The sequence below is a fragment of the Equus quagga genome, chromosome 7 (genome assembly GCF_021613505.1).
Source record: "Equus quagga isolate Etosha38 chromosome 7, UCLA_HA_Equagga_1.0, whole genome shotgun sequence".
NCBI lineage: Eukaryota > Metazoa > Chordata > Mammalia > Perissodactyla > Equidae > Equus > Equus quagga.
In genome coordinates, this window is record NC_060273.1 from 47318515 (window position 1) to 47336788 (window position 18274).

General features: G+C 47.8%; 1 protein-coding gene across 11 annotated transcripts in view; it reads right to left on the minus strand.

Annotated features, from left to right (window-relative positions):
* Nucleotides 1–4544: 4544 nt before the first annotated feature.
* Nucleotides 4545–18274, minus strand: part of ZNF346 (zinc finger protein 346) — a 31730-nt gene continuing 18000 nt past the window's right edge. For 4 of the 11 annotated variants that reach the window (XM_046667716.1, XM_046667712.1, XM_046667715.1 and 1 more), the window contains 2 exons: nucleotides 11195–11288; nucleotides 5661–8589 (listed from right to left, as the gene is read on the minus strand). In XM_046667716.1, coding sequence (XP_046523672.1) covers nucleotides 8502–8589; nucleotides 11195–11288 — 182 coding nt within the window. In that variant the 3' untranslated portion in view covers nucleotides 5661–8501. Of the gene's footprint in view, nucleotides 5255–5660; nucleotides 8590–9658; nucleotides 9712–11194; nucleotides 11289–15158; nucleotides 17106–18274 lie in introns of those variants that run through there. The other 7 variants (XR_006889479.1, XR_006889478.1, XM_046667713.1 and 4 more) reach the window with 7 other exon arrangements.

The window sequence follows — 18274 nt, forward strand, 5'->3', positions numbered from 1 at the left end:
TACCACAGCATGGCTTATTGCCAAGCGGTGCCATGTCCGCACCCGGGATCCGAACTGGCAAACCCCAGGCCGCCCAGAAGCGGAACGTGCGCACTTAACTGCTGTACCACCAGGCCGGCCCCGATCTGCTGAAAATCTTGATATGCCCTGAAGAACTTGGCTCCTACCAGTCTCTCTCCTTCCTTGGTGACACACTCTCCCTCCTTCAACATGACAAGCATCTTCTTGCCTCAGGGCCTTGGCACATGCTGTTCCCTCTGCCTTGAACCCCCCCCCCCCCCCCCCCCCACACACACAGGCTAATTCCTATTCATCCTTCAAATCTCAGGTTGAGTCACTTCCTCAGGGAGCCCTTTCCCGCCCCACTCCCAGCCTGCGCTCGGTCCTCCTTTTGTATATTCTGGCAGCATTGGCATTTTCCTTTGCAGCACTTTATCACAATTGTAATGAGTCATTTGTACCCATGAGGTCCTCCAGGACAGAGACTGTCTCTCATTCCAGGGTCCTGACATATAGTTGGGGCTGAGGAAAAATAAATTTCCTTTCCCACACTCTCTAGGGACCTCTGTCCCATCCTAACAACTCTCTGCCAGGAACTGTTCAGCCCCTATCAAACTTTCTGACTGTCAAGGAATATTTTTATTCACTTGCAATCAGATATCCCAACCCCAATGGGCTTAAGCAAAATAGTGAATTTATCAGCTTATGCAATTTTAAAGTCCAAGGGTGGATCAGGCTTCAGAAACAGCTGGATCAAGACTCATTCTCTCTTCTGCTTTCTTCCCTATGGCCTCTATTCTGTGGCAGATGCTCCCCAAGAGGTGACAAAGAAGGTATGAGCAGCCCTGGGCTCAAGATCTTCCCTTTTAGCAACTCCTTCCTAATGGTTCTAGCAGAAGCCAGGAGGGTGGAGGTCACCCCCACCCAGACCACATGAGCTGAGGGTGGGGCCCGTCAAAGAAAATTCTGTTATAGGAAGAAAGGTAAATAGATACCAGGAGGCTAAAACAAGATACGTGACTATACTGGTGATTCTGGGAGCCTTAACTTCTTAATAAGCCATCCCCAAATTTAGTGATTTAAAATACTTTATCATTCCTCATGATTGTGTGGACTAGCTGGGCTCAGCTCAGCAGTTCTGCTGGTCTCTCCAGAGGTTACATCTGCTCGTGGCTCCACTGTGCCGGCGGGTCTAAGATGGCTTCCTTCCCATGTATGGAGCTGGCTGCTGGCCTTTCTCTCCGCCTGGTCTCTCACCTCCATATGGTCCAGCCCAGACTTCATTTCACAGTGGCAGGAGTGGACGCTGCGAGGCCTGAGTGCTAGCCTCAGAAGTTGCACGATGTCACATCACTCCATTCTCTCATTAAAGTGAGTCTCAAGGCCAGTCCAGATTCAAGGGGTTGGGAAATGAACTCCCCATCTTGACAGCTGGTGTGACAAAGTCACATTGCAAAAGGGCATGGACCCAGGGAGGTGAAGATTCATGACAGGCAATTATTGAAATGCTCCACCATGCCCCACAACCCGTCTTCCAGGTCCCCTCACTAACTCTCCTCCCACCCCAGCAACCTTGTTCCTTTGCCCTTGATAACCACTAGAGGCTCAGCTCCTTCAAGAATCTTTCTGTGGAGTCTCAGCAATGGTCTCTACTAGCCTATCCCCACTTTTATTCATTTATCCATTAATTTACTCAATCACCAAGCAGTTACTAAAACCATCACAGTCCCATGCTGGCACCAGGGACTCAGTATGATGAATAAGACCCGGTTCCTCTCCTCAAAGAGTGTCCAGCCTCAGGTGGAGATGGAGAATTAAACAGATCATGACACGGAATATTAAGGGCAATGCTAGAGGGGCACAGGGCATCTGGGAGCATAGTAGGACAGCCAGCTCAGCCTTGGGCTCAGTGATCTTCTCAGGATGAGTGGAGGGCTCCAGGTTGATAAGGGGAGGTGGAGCATGTATTAGTCAGAACTCTTGGTTGTAGGTGATAGGAACCTAACTTAAACTGACTTAAGGAAAAAGGGAATTTATTAATACATAACTAAAAACTCCTGAGACTATTAGCTTCAGGCATGGTTGGATACAGGTGCTCATCAGAAATCACTCTTTTCTCTTAGCTCTGTTTTCCTCTGTGTTGGCTTCTCAGGCAGACTGTCCTTATGTCTTAGGAAAGAGAGCTACCAACAGCGTCAGACTTATGATTTTGATTGCCCAGGCCTGGGTCACAGGTTCACTCATGGAACCAGGGAGAGCAGTCAGTCTCTCAGAACTACAGGGTCTAAAAATGGAGCAGAGATGTTACCCAAGGGAGAAGAGTAAAAGAAAGGCTGATGAGCAGGCCAGACATCAGGTGTGCTCCCAGGCAGGTGATTAATTACAACCCTCAAACAGAGGGAAGGGAGAGGTGGCCTTTGGAAGTAGAGATAACAGGTGTGCTAAAAAAGACCTGGGAGCATGGGGGTCAAATCTCTCCATGGCTCCTTCTTGGTTTTGTAAGCTCTGTGAGACTTTGCCTCTGAGTTTCTCCTGTGAAACTGAGCCTTTTCAAGTTGTTGTGAGGGCTAAATGAAATATCAAATATGGGGGCTCAGGGAGTCATCCTATTCTCTAAATCAAACAGTAAGGTCCTAGCGCTGGTTTATTTTGCCCAGCAAAATAGAAGCGTCCCCCACCTAGTGGCCAGAGGGGTCATTGCGCCATAGAGTTGACCCATTTACAGTACTGTAAGGTTTCTCTTGCGTTTTCAAGCTCCTGGGCAGCTGCAGCAGCATTTGTGGAGGACAGCGGGCCTGGGAGGGCCAGAAAGGACGAGGCTGCTCTCTCTGTAATGCGGGCTTGGCACAGGGTGGCGTAGGTGAGGTTGTTGATGGACAGATGGTTGGAGGGAGAAGTTGTTTTTCCTACTGTATTGGCACTAGTGACTGCCAGTCAGCAGGTCTGGTTAGGGGTGCATAGCTCACCTGGCAGGGGCTTTCCTCTTCACCTTCTCTGGGAAGAACTCCTAACTGCCCATCATTACCTCTTCAGCACTCTGGCTGGGAACTGTGATCTCTTTCAACTTCTACTTCACGGAAAATATCAAGGCCTCAGGTCACATGAAGCTGGTGACAGGGCTCAGATCAATGCCCAGGGACCCTGAATCCCAGACCGGTGTCCCCCACGACACGCCTCATGGCTGCCATATGGGTACATACCCAGCTCTGCGTCCGCACTGAGGGGTTGTTACATCCCAATATTTGCTTTGCCTCCAGCTCTGGGCTAAGAGCTTTACTGCACAACGGCACGTCGTCTTCCCCTCAGGTGTCATTGGCGGCAGAACCAGGGGTGCCGGGGATAAGCTGAGGTTCCCTAGCAGTGGAAGGTGACTTGTTGCTGGAGCCCAGGGAACCACCTTGGCCAACATGTTCCCTCCCCGCTTCCCCCACCATCAGATTGAATTAGGTTTCTGGCACTTCATAAATCAGTGAGTCTTTTTTTTTTTTTTTTTGAGGACGATTAGCCCTGAGCTAACATTTGCTGCCAATCCTCCTCTTTTTGCTGAAGAAGACTGGCCCTGAGCTAACATCTGTGCTCATCTTCCTCTATTTTGTATGTGGGATGCCTGCCACAGCATGGCTTGCCAAGCGGTGCCATGTCCACACCCGGGATCCGAACTGGCGAACCACGGGCCGCCGAAGCAGAATGTGCGAACTTAACCACTGTGGCACAGGGCCAGCCCAATAGTGAGTCTTAATAGAGGGGCCTGTGCCAGATGTCATCTGCCTGTGGACTCACTGCCCCAGGGAGACCCAGAGCTTACTTCAGGCCAAGAATAGAAACAACAGCAGTTACTATTTACATAGCATCCATCATGTGTCAGGCAATGTAATTATTTCATATGTATCTATTCTTTTAATTCTCAACTTAACCCCGTAAGCTAGGTACTAATGCTTCACCCTGAGAGATCACACAGCCTGCAGTGGCAGAGCTGGGATCTGAACCTGGCTGCCAGAGTCCAGAGCCTGGGGCCCTTGCTGCTACATTAGACTGCCTCTCCACGGCTGATGCCTCTCCCTCCATGAGACCTTCCTTGGCCACCAGAGCCACGGGCAGGAGCTCCCTCTGATGTTTACCTGCTGGATTGTGTATTGTGGGTTCTGGGCACTGACCTCGGAGACCATTCCAGGCTAGAGAAATTCAATCTCGGGTGCTCAGGGTAAGAGGGGCCCTGACAGGAAGTCAGGACCCTGATTCAAATTCCTGAGTGCCACCAGAATGGCCAAAATTAGAAAGACTGACAACACCAAGTGCAGACAAGGATGTGGAGCAACTGGAACTCTCCTACATTGCAGGTGGGAGTGTAAGCTGGCAGAACCACTTTGGAAAACCATTTGGTAGTATCTAGACAAGCTAAACATACACCTACCTTACGACACAGGAATTCCACTCCCGGGTATACGTGTGGACATGCATGCCAAACGACACACACATTTTTCACAACAGATTTATTTATAATAGTTCAAAACTAGAAACAACCCAATTGTCCATCAACAGTAGAATATAATTCTACTACTACACAGCATTAAAAAATGAACTTCTGATACACACAATAACATGGATGAATCTCACAGACATAATATTGAGCAAAAGAGGATGTATGTTTGACTCCATTTTTATAAAATTTAAGAGCAAGCAAAACTAATCTATGGTGATAGAGGTCAAAATAGTGTTTATTTCTGGGGGATGCTGACTAGGAAGTGGAACAAGGGAAACTTCTGGGGAGCGGGAGGGTGCCTGGAGGGTGACTGTCCGGATGTGTACGCATGTGAGGATTCATCAAACTGCACTCTAAAAGTTGGCACACATGGCTAAATGTATACTGTATTTCAACAAGTTAGGGGAAAAAAGAAATGGTTAAATGAAGACAATTTCTGGGTATGCCTGACAAGAGTTATTTTCGCCACGCACGTCCATTCTTCTCCTAGTCTGGAAGGAGCCCATACTTCCTTCTTTTAGACGCGCCTCTCTCTCAATGTGTTGTGGGTGGAGCTCATCCTTCCTAGGCCCCAGATCAGAGCCCCATTTCCCAGGTGCAAGTGACTTGCTTAGGGAAGGGAACAGGACTGAGCTGGCTAATGAGTCAATCCCAGAATTTTTTGTTGAAACGAGTAGAAAACGAGGGTCTTTCCACCGCAGTTGCCAATCTATCAGGATATAAGGCTGGTGCTGCCAGTGGCCATGTTGCTTCTTTCTGGAGAGAGTCTGCAGCCTGGAGAGAGGCCACACAGAGGAAAGTACAGCAACATGGAATTCTTCCTGATGACACTGTGTCAGACCTGGATCTAGCCATCCCTGTACAGGCAGTTTTCATTGAGTGAACCAATACATTTCCTTTTTTAGCCAATCACTTTGATGTAAGTTTCTTACAGTTATAACTAGAGTATAACACACTGGGAATCTTGGGTAAAATTATGAGAGGTGTGTGGGGCTTGAGATATAAAATAACCATTGAGCCTCATCTGATCTGGTTTTTTTAAGATTGACACCTGAGCTAACATCTGTTGCCAACCAACCTTTTGTTTTTCTTCTTCTTCTTCTTCTCCCCAAAGCTCCCCAGTACATAGTTGTATATTCTAGTTGTGAGTGCCGTTGGTTGTGCTGCGTGGGACGCCACCTCAGCATGGCCTGGTGAGTGGTGCCATGTCCACACCCAGGATCTGAACCAGTGAAACCCTGGGCCGCCAAGGTGGAGCGTGCAGACCTAACGCCTTGGCGATAGGGCTGGTCCTTTGTCCAATCTGTTTTGTGGGTGCTGCTGCTGCCTCTGCCCTGAGTGGCTGCTCGCTCTGTGAGTCCATGGCCCTGCCAGGAGATGGGCGAGGCAGACCCAGGGGTCACGTGGGAAGGACTCTTGTCCTTGTTTGGAAAGGGTTCTGGACTAGGAATCTAGTGAACCGGATTCCACTCTCCATTTTGCCCCTTCTTAGTGTCAAGAGCTTGGGCAAATCACTACACCTCTCTGAGCCTTGTTCCTTCTCTATAAAATGGAATATCATCACCCAGCTCTAAAGGTTGTTATGCAGATCAAATGCTGGTTTCCCAACTTTTCCAGCTTTTTCATATCCTTGGCTGAGTTAGTGCCTGCATCCTGGGCATTCCCACAGCGCCCTCTATAACCCTTTGACCATCACCACAATGATCTTTAACAGTGTGTGAACTCCCCAAGGGCAAGAAACTGTTCATCCCTGTGTGCCCATGCCAACAGGGCTGAGCACACAGTTAGCAAGGACTCCTGAATCCAGACTATGAGGTCCCGCAAGCCAAGGGCTCACAGTTTGGCAGCCTACCCACCCCTCTGCCCTTTCCTTCCTTGCCTGGTAGATAGGGCTGATTCTAACATCCTAGGTGGAGTAGGACTCTGGGGAACTTTGGGAGGCAGTCTGGGCTTTGGAAGCTGACAGCTGAGAACCCACCCCGGGGGTTGTTGTGGGGCCTTTCCAGCTGGCCAAGAGAAGGTGCCCAAGAACATTTTGCTGAGGGAAGAATGGGAGCTGAGGCTGCCTGGGCACCTTCCTCAGATCTGGCTGTCTGAAACAAAGGGCTCCTGAGGCCATCACACTCCCTTCCTTTCCTAGCTCACTTCTGCGTCATGGAAAAGGTTCTTCCAAGAATCACTAGGTTTATAAGTCTCACAGAACAAACCTACTGCTGTGTAAGAGCCGAGCAGGAAAAGGCCATCTCTTCTCATGCACCCATGTTCATTCATTCAACACACACTTCATGACACACCACTTTGGACATCAGGAAGGTGGAAAGGAATGAGGCTAGGTCTCTGCCTTGAAGGGGTTGGCCTAGAGAGCTATATTGGACACAGCCTCCATTTTGGCCTCCCTGCCTCCTTTCCTGCATTCCTTCTCCACATAGCAGCCAGAATGAGCCGCTCAAACAAGGTAGATTCCCAGCTTAAACCTTCTAAAGATCTCCATGAGGCCCTCTGTGACAGGGGGAGGTAGATGAGCGGATAACGTGGTATTGAGTTTAGCACACCTGGAAAAACGTCAACACAGGGTTGCCAAGCAATTTGGATGTCTGTCTCCATCCTAAGTCCTAAGATCAGTATTTAGGGCCCTGGGAGTCTGAACGGGGTGAGGGGTCAATACACACATACTAGATCCAATGGTAATATGGCCCCAAATCCCAGGTCTGTTAAGTTGCAGTCTGGCTCATGGGAGAAATTCTTTATTTAGATGCTTCAGTAACCAAGAGACAGAGCATAAGCAACGCACACCCACCCACACACGGTACGTAAAGGTAAAGGTATTTCACAGGTGGAGGGAGGGGGAGCGAGGCCACGAGAGCAGCTAGGGACTCTCTGACCCAGTGAGGAGGGACCTCTGATGGTGCCACTCCCTAGAATTCCTGTTTGAAAGTTACAAGGAAAAATCCACTCCCAGTGAAGTCCTAGGCCATAGAACACAGCAGAGCTGGAGAAATCTAGGTTCGGGGCCTGGGGAATATGCTTCCTCACTGCATCAGCTCTCCTTTCTTTCCCGGGGCCCATCCCGCTCCCCGGTACTCAGGAGCTTCCCGGTGGATGACGGGGGAGGACTAGCACCACAGCAACCTAGGCAGGCGGTCTGCTGCACGAGGGGGAGGGCTAGCGGGCCGAGGGCAGCAACCAGCCTCTGAGGTGGCTGGCATGAGGCAGTTTGCCTTTAGCGGCCCAGAACCATCAAGGAAACCTGTATGTGGGGATTTTCCCACATGACCCTGGGTCAGAGCACCTCTGATGGAGAAGGGGAGAGAACCCCATTGGAGCAGGATCCCACTGGGTACTGAGGCCTCCGACAGTTCTATCTTATTCCCAGCTGCTGCAGATCCTTAGCACCATTCAGGAACTGTGGAGAAGGGGCAGGAGGAGCAGCAATGCTCTGCCAGGACTGTGTCATTGCTGCAGGAGGAGATTTCACAGTGGACACAAATCTGTACAACTGGCCAGCATCTGGTTCCAGGCTCAGAAAAGCCTGTACTTTCTGGGAGAAGCAGGGTGCCACATTAGTTTCCATGCGGCAGCCACTTCCATCTGCCCTTTCTTGCCTACGCCAAGGTCTGGTATGAAAGCTCCAGGTTTCAATGGACATGCCTAGAGCCTAGGGAGAGCTCAGCTCTTTAGCTGCAGGGACTGGTTCAAAACTGACCTGCAGAGGAAAGACAGGCCTGGGGCCTCATGACATATGGCCCACAGGGGCTGGGGAAGGGGAAAGGCCATCCTTCATACTACCACTTGAGACCTCAAGATCTGTGCTTCCCTTGTCCTGACTACAGGGCCTGTTCTAAGCGAAGGAGCAGGGGTGGATTTGTCTGGACCAATCAGAGGCTGTCTGTGGCCCACTCCTGCCTCAGGCCTATATATTCTCCGGATGTAAGAAAGGAGGGAGAGGGAGCCAAGGGCTGACCACAGTCACAGGAAGGTGGCTCATGGCTGGTTCAACCTGGGGTGCTAGACACAAACACCTCTAGTCTTCCAAGGTGGCTGAGTCTTTCTGAATAGGTTGCCTTTGCACTGGAATCTGGCTCAGGGGTGATGCCACTGTTTTTGGTGACCTGTAATTTGAGAAGGAACAAAGGCACAGGGTCAGTTTGCGGTGGGTGTGATGGTGCTCCAGGTAGCTTATCCCAATGCTAGTACAGCTCTCCCAGGGCCTTAGAGTCATAAGCAGGGCAGCTCTCCTTTGCCTAGGGCCACTGTCTGCTAGGCACAACATCGAGTGCTTTGCTTCTAGCATCCTATTTCATCCTCACGGCAACTGCACAAGACAGGGAATAGCACCCCCATTTTACATATGAGGAAACTTAAGTTCAGAAAGTCTAAGTAACCTGCCCACAGTAACCGTTTTTTTTTTTTTTTAAAGATTTTATTTTTCCTTTTTCTCCCCATAGCTCCCTGGTACATAGTTGTGTATTTTTAGTTGTGTGTCCTTCTAGTTGTGGCATGTGGGACGCTGGCTCAACGTGGCCTGATGAGCTGTGCCAGTCCGTGCCCAGGATTTGAACTGGCGAAACCCTGGGCCACTGAAGTAGAACACACAAACTTAACCACTCGGCCACCGGGCCAGCCCCGAACAGTAACCATTTTTTAAGTGTGGTAGATTCAGGACGGCAGCTCATGTCTTTCCACTATACCAAACCATTTATTCTGCCCCTAGGACCCTATGTGCCCTGGATCATACAGAATAACCATTCTCCCCTCTCATCAAGTCTAAAGTGGCTCTCCTGTTCCTCTCTATCCCACTCTCTGGGCACCCAGCACCACCTGATGTTGCTTTGTTTATGGATTTGTTTAGGATCTGATTCTAGCACCAGAGGGGGATCTAAAGGATCAGGGAAGAGCATTGGTACTGGTTCCTACTGTAGCCCCAGTGCCCAAAACAGGGCTTGGCACATAATAGGTGCTTAATAAATATTTGTTGAATGAATGAAAGCTTGTCTCTAACAGCTCCCCTTATTGGTCCTAGCACTTCACATATATTATCTCTAACCCTCACAATGTTCCATAAGGTGAGGATGATGAGCTCCCTTTGGAAGTGGCAGAGCAACATTTGGAGCCAAAGAGGTTTGAATCCTGGGTGTAACTTCAAGTAACTATATGGTCTTAGGGAAGTCATTAACCTACCTGACATTAGCTTCCCTTGGGTTGTAAACGGGGGTCTGAATTCAGAGCTGCTGCTGCGAATTAAATGAGATTGAATTAGGTGTTCAACAAATTGTAGCTATAACCTTACAGAAAAGGAATTGGAGCCTCAGAGGTTTACTGACTCATCTAAGGTCCCATAGCTGGAAAGTGTAGGAAGAAAACAGTAGACAACTCCAGCATTTTCAAGTGTGGGTAGCCCCAGGGCAGGTCTCTGGCCAGCTCCAGTTGTCTGCTGAAACTGCCACCAGGCAAGCTGCAAGGGAGGCATATTGAAATAGGCGTGAGGCCCAGGCTGCGCTGCTGGGGCTTGCCTCAAGTCCACATCTAAGGGAAGCCGCAAGAGTCCTCCCAACTAAAGACACAGCTACAAATAAAGAGGAAGGTCTGCTGCAGTGTGGGAGAGGCGACTTTAGGCAGAGCAGAGAGGACCAAGGACATTTTTGACTCCAACACTCTGTGTTTCCACCACCTTTAATTCCCTCGGTTCTGTGAGCAATGCAGAACCAACTACTAAAGTCAAAGCAATCATTTCAGCTGACTTTCCTGCCTGAAACTCAGTTTCCTCATCTGTAAAACAGGATAATTCCCATCTCAGGTTATGCTGTGGCACACTGTCCATACTACACAGTTCCCTTCTGAGAGGAAAGGAGGGAACCACGTGAGCCCTCCCCCGCTGGGGCCCTAGCCTCTTCATGTCACATGGTGCCACAACCTCCTTGTCAGCACGGTACCCCAGAGGAGCATGCTGTGAGCCTAAGTCTGAATTATGGATCTGCCCCATAGGATCACTCTGAATGGTGGTTGCTTATATCTGTAAAATCAGAATAATCATCCCTTCTTCCCAGGGTTGTTGTGAGGGTTACCTGAGAGAATGTGCTTGGCATATGGCCGGCAAAAGAACAAGGGCTCAAAAAATGCTAGTCATTTTCAAGATTATCATGAACTGAAGACTCTCTGTTTACCAATTCCCTTCAAAGCACTTATCATAATTTGTAATTAGTTTTTTTACTTGCTTATTGTTTGCCTCCTCCCATCAGAATGTAAAGTCATGAGAGCAGGGACTGGGTCTGCCTTGGCCACCACTCAGAGGGTATCCAGTATTTGATGAATGAATGAAAGAACCTGGTCATATTTGGTATTGGCCTGTAGAGGGAGCTCTTGCCATAAAATTGACGGGAATGAAGAAATAGGGTCTTCAAGTCAGCGGAAAAAAAATGCTTCCCCAGTCAGACTCCTAAGGCCAGGAAATCCAAGTACTCTTAGGAGATCACCAAGGAAATCGTCCATGCTTCTCTACTAAAACCTTCAGCTCAGCAGGTCCGAAGGCTGGGGAGAAGCTGATGGGTGAAAAACTTACAGAGGAGCCGCTTCCTTCTGTTAACTGACTGATCTTTTTGTTGACTGAGAAAAGGCTGCCAGGGTTCCATTTTAGCCAAGGAGCACCTGGCTTTGCTCTGATTCAGAAGCCCTGAGCTCCTGCAGCAGACCCTTGAATTTCAAAGGACAATTACTCACTGGTTCTTGTGTTTGAAGCCGCTGACATGAGCTTGGTACTGTTCTATGGAGTTCAGCACTATCTTACATGTCTTGCAGGGGTAGCCCTTCCCGGCTGAAACACACATAAAAGTCGAGATGCTTTGTTATCCACTAAGAAGGGACCTTTGGCAGTGTGTGCAAATGCCCTTCTGAGGATGCCTTGATGGGGGTGAGGTGAGGTGGTTGGCCCTGATGAGAATCCCAAAGGCCTCAACGTTCAGGGGACACATCCTGTTGTGCCTATGCGCTCCTTGGGGTTGGGAACCTTCTCATTCCCCTCCATGCCCCCAGTTCCAGCATTGAGCCTGGTGCAGAGTAGTTATCTGAGTAAATAAAAGATTGACAGAACAAAGAGGTGACATTTGGTGTAACTGTCTTTTCCATCTTTTTTTTAAAGATTGGCACCTGAGCTAACAACTGTTGCCAATGTTTTTTTTTTTCTGCCTTTTCTCCCCCAATCCCCCAGTGCGCAGTTGTATATTTTAGTTGTGGGTCCTTCTAGTTGTGGCATGTGGGATGCTGCCTCAGTGTGGCCTGACAAGCAGTGCCATGTCCGCGCCCAGGATCCAAACCAGCAAAACCCTGGGCCGCGGAAATGGAGCGCGCGAACTTAACCACTCGGCCACGGGGTTGGCCCCTGTCTTTTCCATCTTGACTGTGCTAAGTGCCCTCATTAAGGATGCCCCTAATGAGAGATCTCTGGGAAGGTGCCACTCTCCTCGGTCTTGCAATAACAGTAATTAATAAGAACATGTGTTACGAAAATCAATCTGTCTTTCTACCTTGGGGCTCACAGACACCCTGTCTCGCTACTCACCAGGACTGCTCTAATGGCAAAGTGGCCTTTATCCACAAGGTCTAGCAGAAAGCAGGAGTGAAGATACGGGGATGGATTCCTGGCTCTGCCTTCATGTGGCCTTGGCTAAATCCCTTCCCCTTTCTGATTCTCACCTTTTCTAAACTATAAACCACTTATACCACAACTTATAACCATAATACTTATAATAAAAAGCAGCTATTAGTTACCAAGTGCCTGATATAGCCCATGCACTTCATATAATTTTGTTTGGCCCTCATGATCCTGTGAGAATCATTACCACTATTCTATAGATGAGGAAACTAAGGCACAGTCACATGTCCAAGAACCCAGAGTTAGTAAGTGCAAACTCAGACGTGGCTGACTACAAAGGCCATACTTATCCTAGCATGCAGGGTGCCGGCTGTACAGGAAAGGCAGCTGTATACAGGACTTCAAGAGCCCTTCTGGCTCTGACACCTTTTGAATCATCTGCCATCCTAAAGTCTCAGAGCTCTGGAGTGGGATCACCTAGGCTCAAATCCAAGCTCTATGCTTTCTTACCTGTAGGACCACAGGCCAGTTACTTAACCTCTCTTGAGATTTGGTTTCCTCATTTGTAAAAGGGGGGATTCTCTGAGACTCAGGTTATTTACCTATAACATGAGGTCAGTATTAGTATCAACCTCATAAAGTTATTGTAATGATTCAAATAAAAGCATTTGGCACACAGTTAAGTATTCAACAAATGTGAGCCTCTATCACTACTATTATTTCACTCTTATGGGCTCCATGAGTCATGCTGGCAAAGAGGTGGACAGTATCTGTTAACCAGTCATCCACGGCAGCTGCAGCTACGGAGAATGCCAACAATCTCCTCTACTCCAACAAGCTAGCCAATGTTCCCAGCTACCTTTGTTTCCCTTGTACCTTCAGATATTTTCTGGAAGACATATCCCTTTAAAGCATCTAAGGGGAAAATTACTGCAATCAGAATTTAGGTACTTTTTAGACATTTAAGATCAGAATTCATGGTTCAACACTAACAGGGAAAAGATGCATAATGGATTAGACTAGCAGAACTATCTTTCCACCAAGGTCAGGAGTGGGACCTAGGGCTGGTGAGGGGGTGACAACCACCAATGGTTAAGAGTTACTGATGCCCAGATTACAACAGCCCACTTTTATTAAGCACCAGGCAGCATGCCAGGATTTTGGATATTTATGTCCTTGCATTCTTACAACCACAGGCAAGATAGGTGGTGATCTCCATTTTTCAGAGCAGGAAACAGGCCCAGAGAGGTTAAGTGGTTGACTTGAGGTCAGAGCTGGAATTTGCCCTCTGGTTTGTGAAGCCCCCATTCTTCCCTCTGTACCACAGGTCTCTGGACTCTCCTATGTCCCCTATGAGATACAAGATCTCAGCACACTGTTTACTGATCTGTAAGCTAGATTTAAATCCTCATCTGGGGTGACTGCAGAATTCACTGGTGCTTCAAAAAAACAGATTTGTCCTGTACCCACACTCATGAATTTTCATCTGCTTTCCACTTTACGTTTGATATTCTGGTTTACCTGTGTGATTTTATGAAGTATAAGCCACTAGAGCTGATTTTTAAACATTGGACTTATTTGGAAAAGCACCTGTATCTCCCCCCTTTTACTGCCTTAAAAGACCTGTCTAAACTTGCTTCTCCATTTTCTTGCCTCTCAATTACTTTGCAACCTTACTACGCACTTTGCGATCTCCCTGCACACACACAGACATGCGCCACACGCTCTTTCTGAGGCCAGTGTTGACTTCGCTGTATCTAAATCTAATGGACCAAGTGGATGTTTATGAGGCTTATCATACCTGACCTCTCACAGCACCTGATGGAACTGGTGACTCCTCCTTCTTCAACGCCCGTGGCGTTCAGCATGCTGCACCCTTGCTTTTTCTCCTCTGCTGGCTCCTTCTCAGTCTCTTTTGCTGTCTCCTGTTTGACCTCCACTATTTAACACTGGCATTCCAGAGAGCTCAATGTTTTTCTTTTTTCACTTTATTATTTTATTTTTAATTGTGGTAAAATACTTATAACAGAAAATTTACCATCTAAACCATTTTAAGTGTACAACTCAGTAATGTCAAAGGAGAAGTTTGGGCTAGAGAAATTTGTGTTTTCATCATGTTAAGTATATTCACATTGTTGTGTAACCAATCTCCAGAACTTTTTCATGTTGCAAAACTGAAAATCTACACCCACTGAACAACTCCCCATTTCCTCCTCCCCCTAACTCCTGGCAACCACCATTCCACATTCCGTTTCTGTAGGTTTGACTGCTCTAGATATCTCATACAGGTGAAATCATCCAGGATTTGTCTTTTGTCCCTGGCTTGGTTCACTTAGTATAATGTCTTGAAGGTTTATCCATGTTGTAGCACGTGAAAGAATTTCCAGAGGGCTCAGTCTTAGACCCTCAGGCTCTTCTCTCTCTAAACGCTCTAAGGGATCTCATTTATTCCCCTGACTTTGATTACTACCTATTAGGTTAAAACATATGAAACTACCAATATTTAACAGTTTCTGACGTATCAAAATGGCAATATCTCTAACCCAGACCTCTCCTTTGAGGTCTAGACCTTTATATCCAACTGCCTCTGTAATATCTCTACTTAGATATCTCATGGACATCTTAAACTCAAGCTGATGGAACCTGGTTATCCCCCTAAATCTGGGCACCATCCTTGACTGTTCCTTTTCTTTCATCTCCCACGCTTGATGGCGAAGTCTTGATTCTACTTCATACATACCTCTTGAATCCATCTACTTCTGTCTACTTCCTCTGCTGTTACCTTAGTCCAAGCTTCTATCTTCTTCAGTGTGAATTACTATAATAGCCTCATTGCTGGTCTCTCTTCACTACTTTTCCTCCCTATTCTTTTCCTTTTTTTTTTTTGTGAGGAAGATTAGCCCTGAGCTAACATCTACCGCCAATCCCCCTCTTTTTGCTGAGGAAGATTGGCCCTGACCTAACATCCATGCCCATCTTCCTCTATTTTATATGTGGGATGTCACCACAGCATGGCTCAATAAGCGGTGTGTAGGTCTGTGCCTGGGATGTGAACCTGTGAACCCTGGGCTACCGAAGCAGAGTGCATGAACTTAATCACTATGCTCCTAGGCTGCCCCCTACTCCCTATTCCAACTCATTCTCTACTTTGTGACCAGAATGATATAGGAATGTTTAAACTGTCAATGGCTTCCCAATGCTTTTAGGATAAACACCTAAACCCTTAACATGACCCACAGTGCCATGACGAGGCGCTTGCTCCTCTTCCCAGCATCCTTTTGCCCCACACTATCCCCTTGCTGTCTGGGAGGCCTTCCTTGATCCTTGCTCCCCTATTTTAGGTTATCGCCATAGTATCCCCTTTGTTTGCTTTTCTAAAGCTTGTAACTTATAGTTCTTTGCTCAATGCCTGTCTCCTCTGCTAGACTTGAAGCTCCATGAGAACATGGACAATACCTGTCTTGTTTACTACCATATATCCAATGGTATTAGGAAAGAGGTCAACAAGTACTTCTTGACTGTATATGAATTTAATAAGACGTGAAAACCTGTCTTATGTACAGGGGTTGAAGAAACTGATAGATCAGCATGGGGCAGAGAAAGCAGACCTGTTCTGTGTAGGTGGCAAGGCCCTAAGTAGGGAGAGAAAGTGATGGGGTAAAGCAGAGGAAAATCCCAGTAACCCAGAGGAGAGGCTGAGTGCTCGGCAGCTGGAAGGCCTTGGCTGCCTGAATGACATGCAGGTTTTAGTTTTGGCATTCTTGGGGAGATGAGAGAAACGTGAACCTGGAGTATAAAGCAAACTCCATGTCTTGTTTGATCTGCTTAGTAGATGCTGCGTTTACCCCTGGAGGGAGAGATCCGGACATTCTGGGTCACCTCACATTTGACTCATACTTGTCACGAGATACTTGCCAGGAGTCCCATGGAAACTATTCTCTGACCCAACACAGAAATTGACCCGGGTTTCAGTGCTGGCTGCCTAGTATGGGACCCAGTACAAATCACTTCATCTTTCTGATCTTAATGTCCTCATTTGTAAAATGGGGATAATCAACCTTGCACAACAGAGTTGTTCTGAGGATTAAATCAGGTAATTGCATGTGAGAGCATCTGGCCTAAGGCCTGGACTACAGCAGCCATCAGTAAGTGTAGGATGACTGACTGACTGAACAAACTAACAAAAGAACAAGCTTTGACTCAAGTGAGCAGGAAAAAGTCAAGCTGCTAACAAATGTAAACCCTTTGCTAAGGCAGAACCCCTGTCAGTTGAAGTCACTGCCTGCATATTAACATCCCACTTCTGTGAGTCAGCAGGGGGTCAGGGTAGGCTCAGTGCCTCTGCTGACATCCTGTACTTGGAACGCCTCTGGCCAAGTACTCTCAGAGCTGGAGGCAAGAGGACAGAGTTTAAGTTTTGGAGCCAGACAGAGCTAGAGACCCATACTGATGTTACTTAACTTAGAAATCCTATCAGCTGTATGACCTGGAGCAAGTCACTCTCTCAACTTCTTTATTTGTGAAATGGGAAAATCATCCCTATTTATGGGAATACTGTGGGGATTAAATTATAATGTATATATTAATATCAAAGGGGGATGTGCTACCCCTGCCCCCTGGCTAGGTTTTCATGAAAGATTTTGGCTGATCTGCAAAGCAGTCAGACGCCTTAAGCAAGAAAAAAGGATTATGGTAATTTAGTCTTAGACAAATGGAGGAGGGTGGATACAGGAAGGCGGCTTTGGCTTGAGATAAAAGAAGAGAATGGACACAAGTTAAGATAAGCAGCCTAAAACACTGCAGTGCCTGAGTTCTGCCAGTGGACAAGAGATAATGAGGGCAAGACCAGGGCAGGGCCCGGTAAAGGAGAGGCAGGAGCTGGAGCAAAGAAGCATCAACTGCAAGAGAACCTTGGGTTGTGCCAGCTGGATGCTATGCTGTTCCTATCAGTCGCAGGCCAAAATAGAAGCATCTTGTGAAGCGGGGTTCTGAGGAGCTTGGTTCCGAAGTTTCCAGATTCCTCAGCATATGGGACTGATCCTGTTAAAGGAGAAGGCACTGCCGGGTATGTGGAACAGTACGTAATTATCAGCCACCTCTTTCTGACTTTGAAGGTTTGTAAAGCAGGGTCCTTCAATGGCGTTGGAGGAGCAAACCTGCTAAAGGGATGCCCTTGTGCTTCACAGCCACTGCTCGGCATCCTTCCCATCTGCGTCGGTATTGCCCAAACATGGCCTGTGTTGTATGGCTGCTTTGGGATGTGGGGGACTGGTGAGAGGCATGCTCCCCTCCTTGCCCCTAGGTGGTCTGGAACATCTATGGCACCTGGCTGTTCATCTTTCTGGGATTGTGGGAAGACTACAGATGACTCTGCACAGCAGCTTCCCTGAGGCCATGCTATTCACACCTGGATGCCCTGAGGGCCTCAAGTGTTGACTGTCTGGTGCTGCATCTCCAAGGCCTGGTGAGGAAACCCTGAGGACCAACACCAATGCTCCTGTAGGCTCCACAGAGGAACTGTCAGTTTTGGTCACTACCTACCCCAATGAGGGAACACAGTAGGTGCTCAATAAATATTTACAGTCTGAATGAAAGAGAAAATACTAATCTTCCCCCTTCGCCATCTTTAGGCACTGAGTAGTTACTGTGATGGGAAGGGCTCCTCACTTTTTATGAATGCTCACTCATGTGATGCTGACTGGCATCTTGAGGTCAGGGAGGGAGCTAACACTCTTGAGTCAGAGTGGTCTCCTTCCCCATGCCCCAAGAATCCAGGCAGGCCTCAGATGCTGGGAGAGGAGGGGCGCTGAGAACACTCTAAAATCTGACAAGCTGCTGAGGCCTTCACACAAGAAATGTGGACGACAGGCAGTTTAAATTAGGGGTTACGAACTGGTGGCCCTTGGCCCAAATCTGGATTAGAGACTGGTTTGACTCACGCAGGGTTTAAAATTTTTTAAATTTAGTGGCACATTTAAAAATCATAAGAATTCTCACTCAAATCTGGCTTCTAGATTCTTTTGAAAAACTGAAAGATGGTAACAACTGGCTAGAGCTGGCTAGGAGGGGCATGCACTCTTCAGCTGACCATATTCCCTCTTGGCTCTTTCACTTATTTAAATCTCCTGTCTGGCTTCTGCAGGCAATTGAGTTTGCAATGCCTGCTTGAGAAGACCTAAGAAGGAAAAGCATAGCCTTGGTGGTCTAGG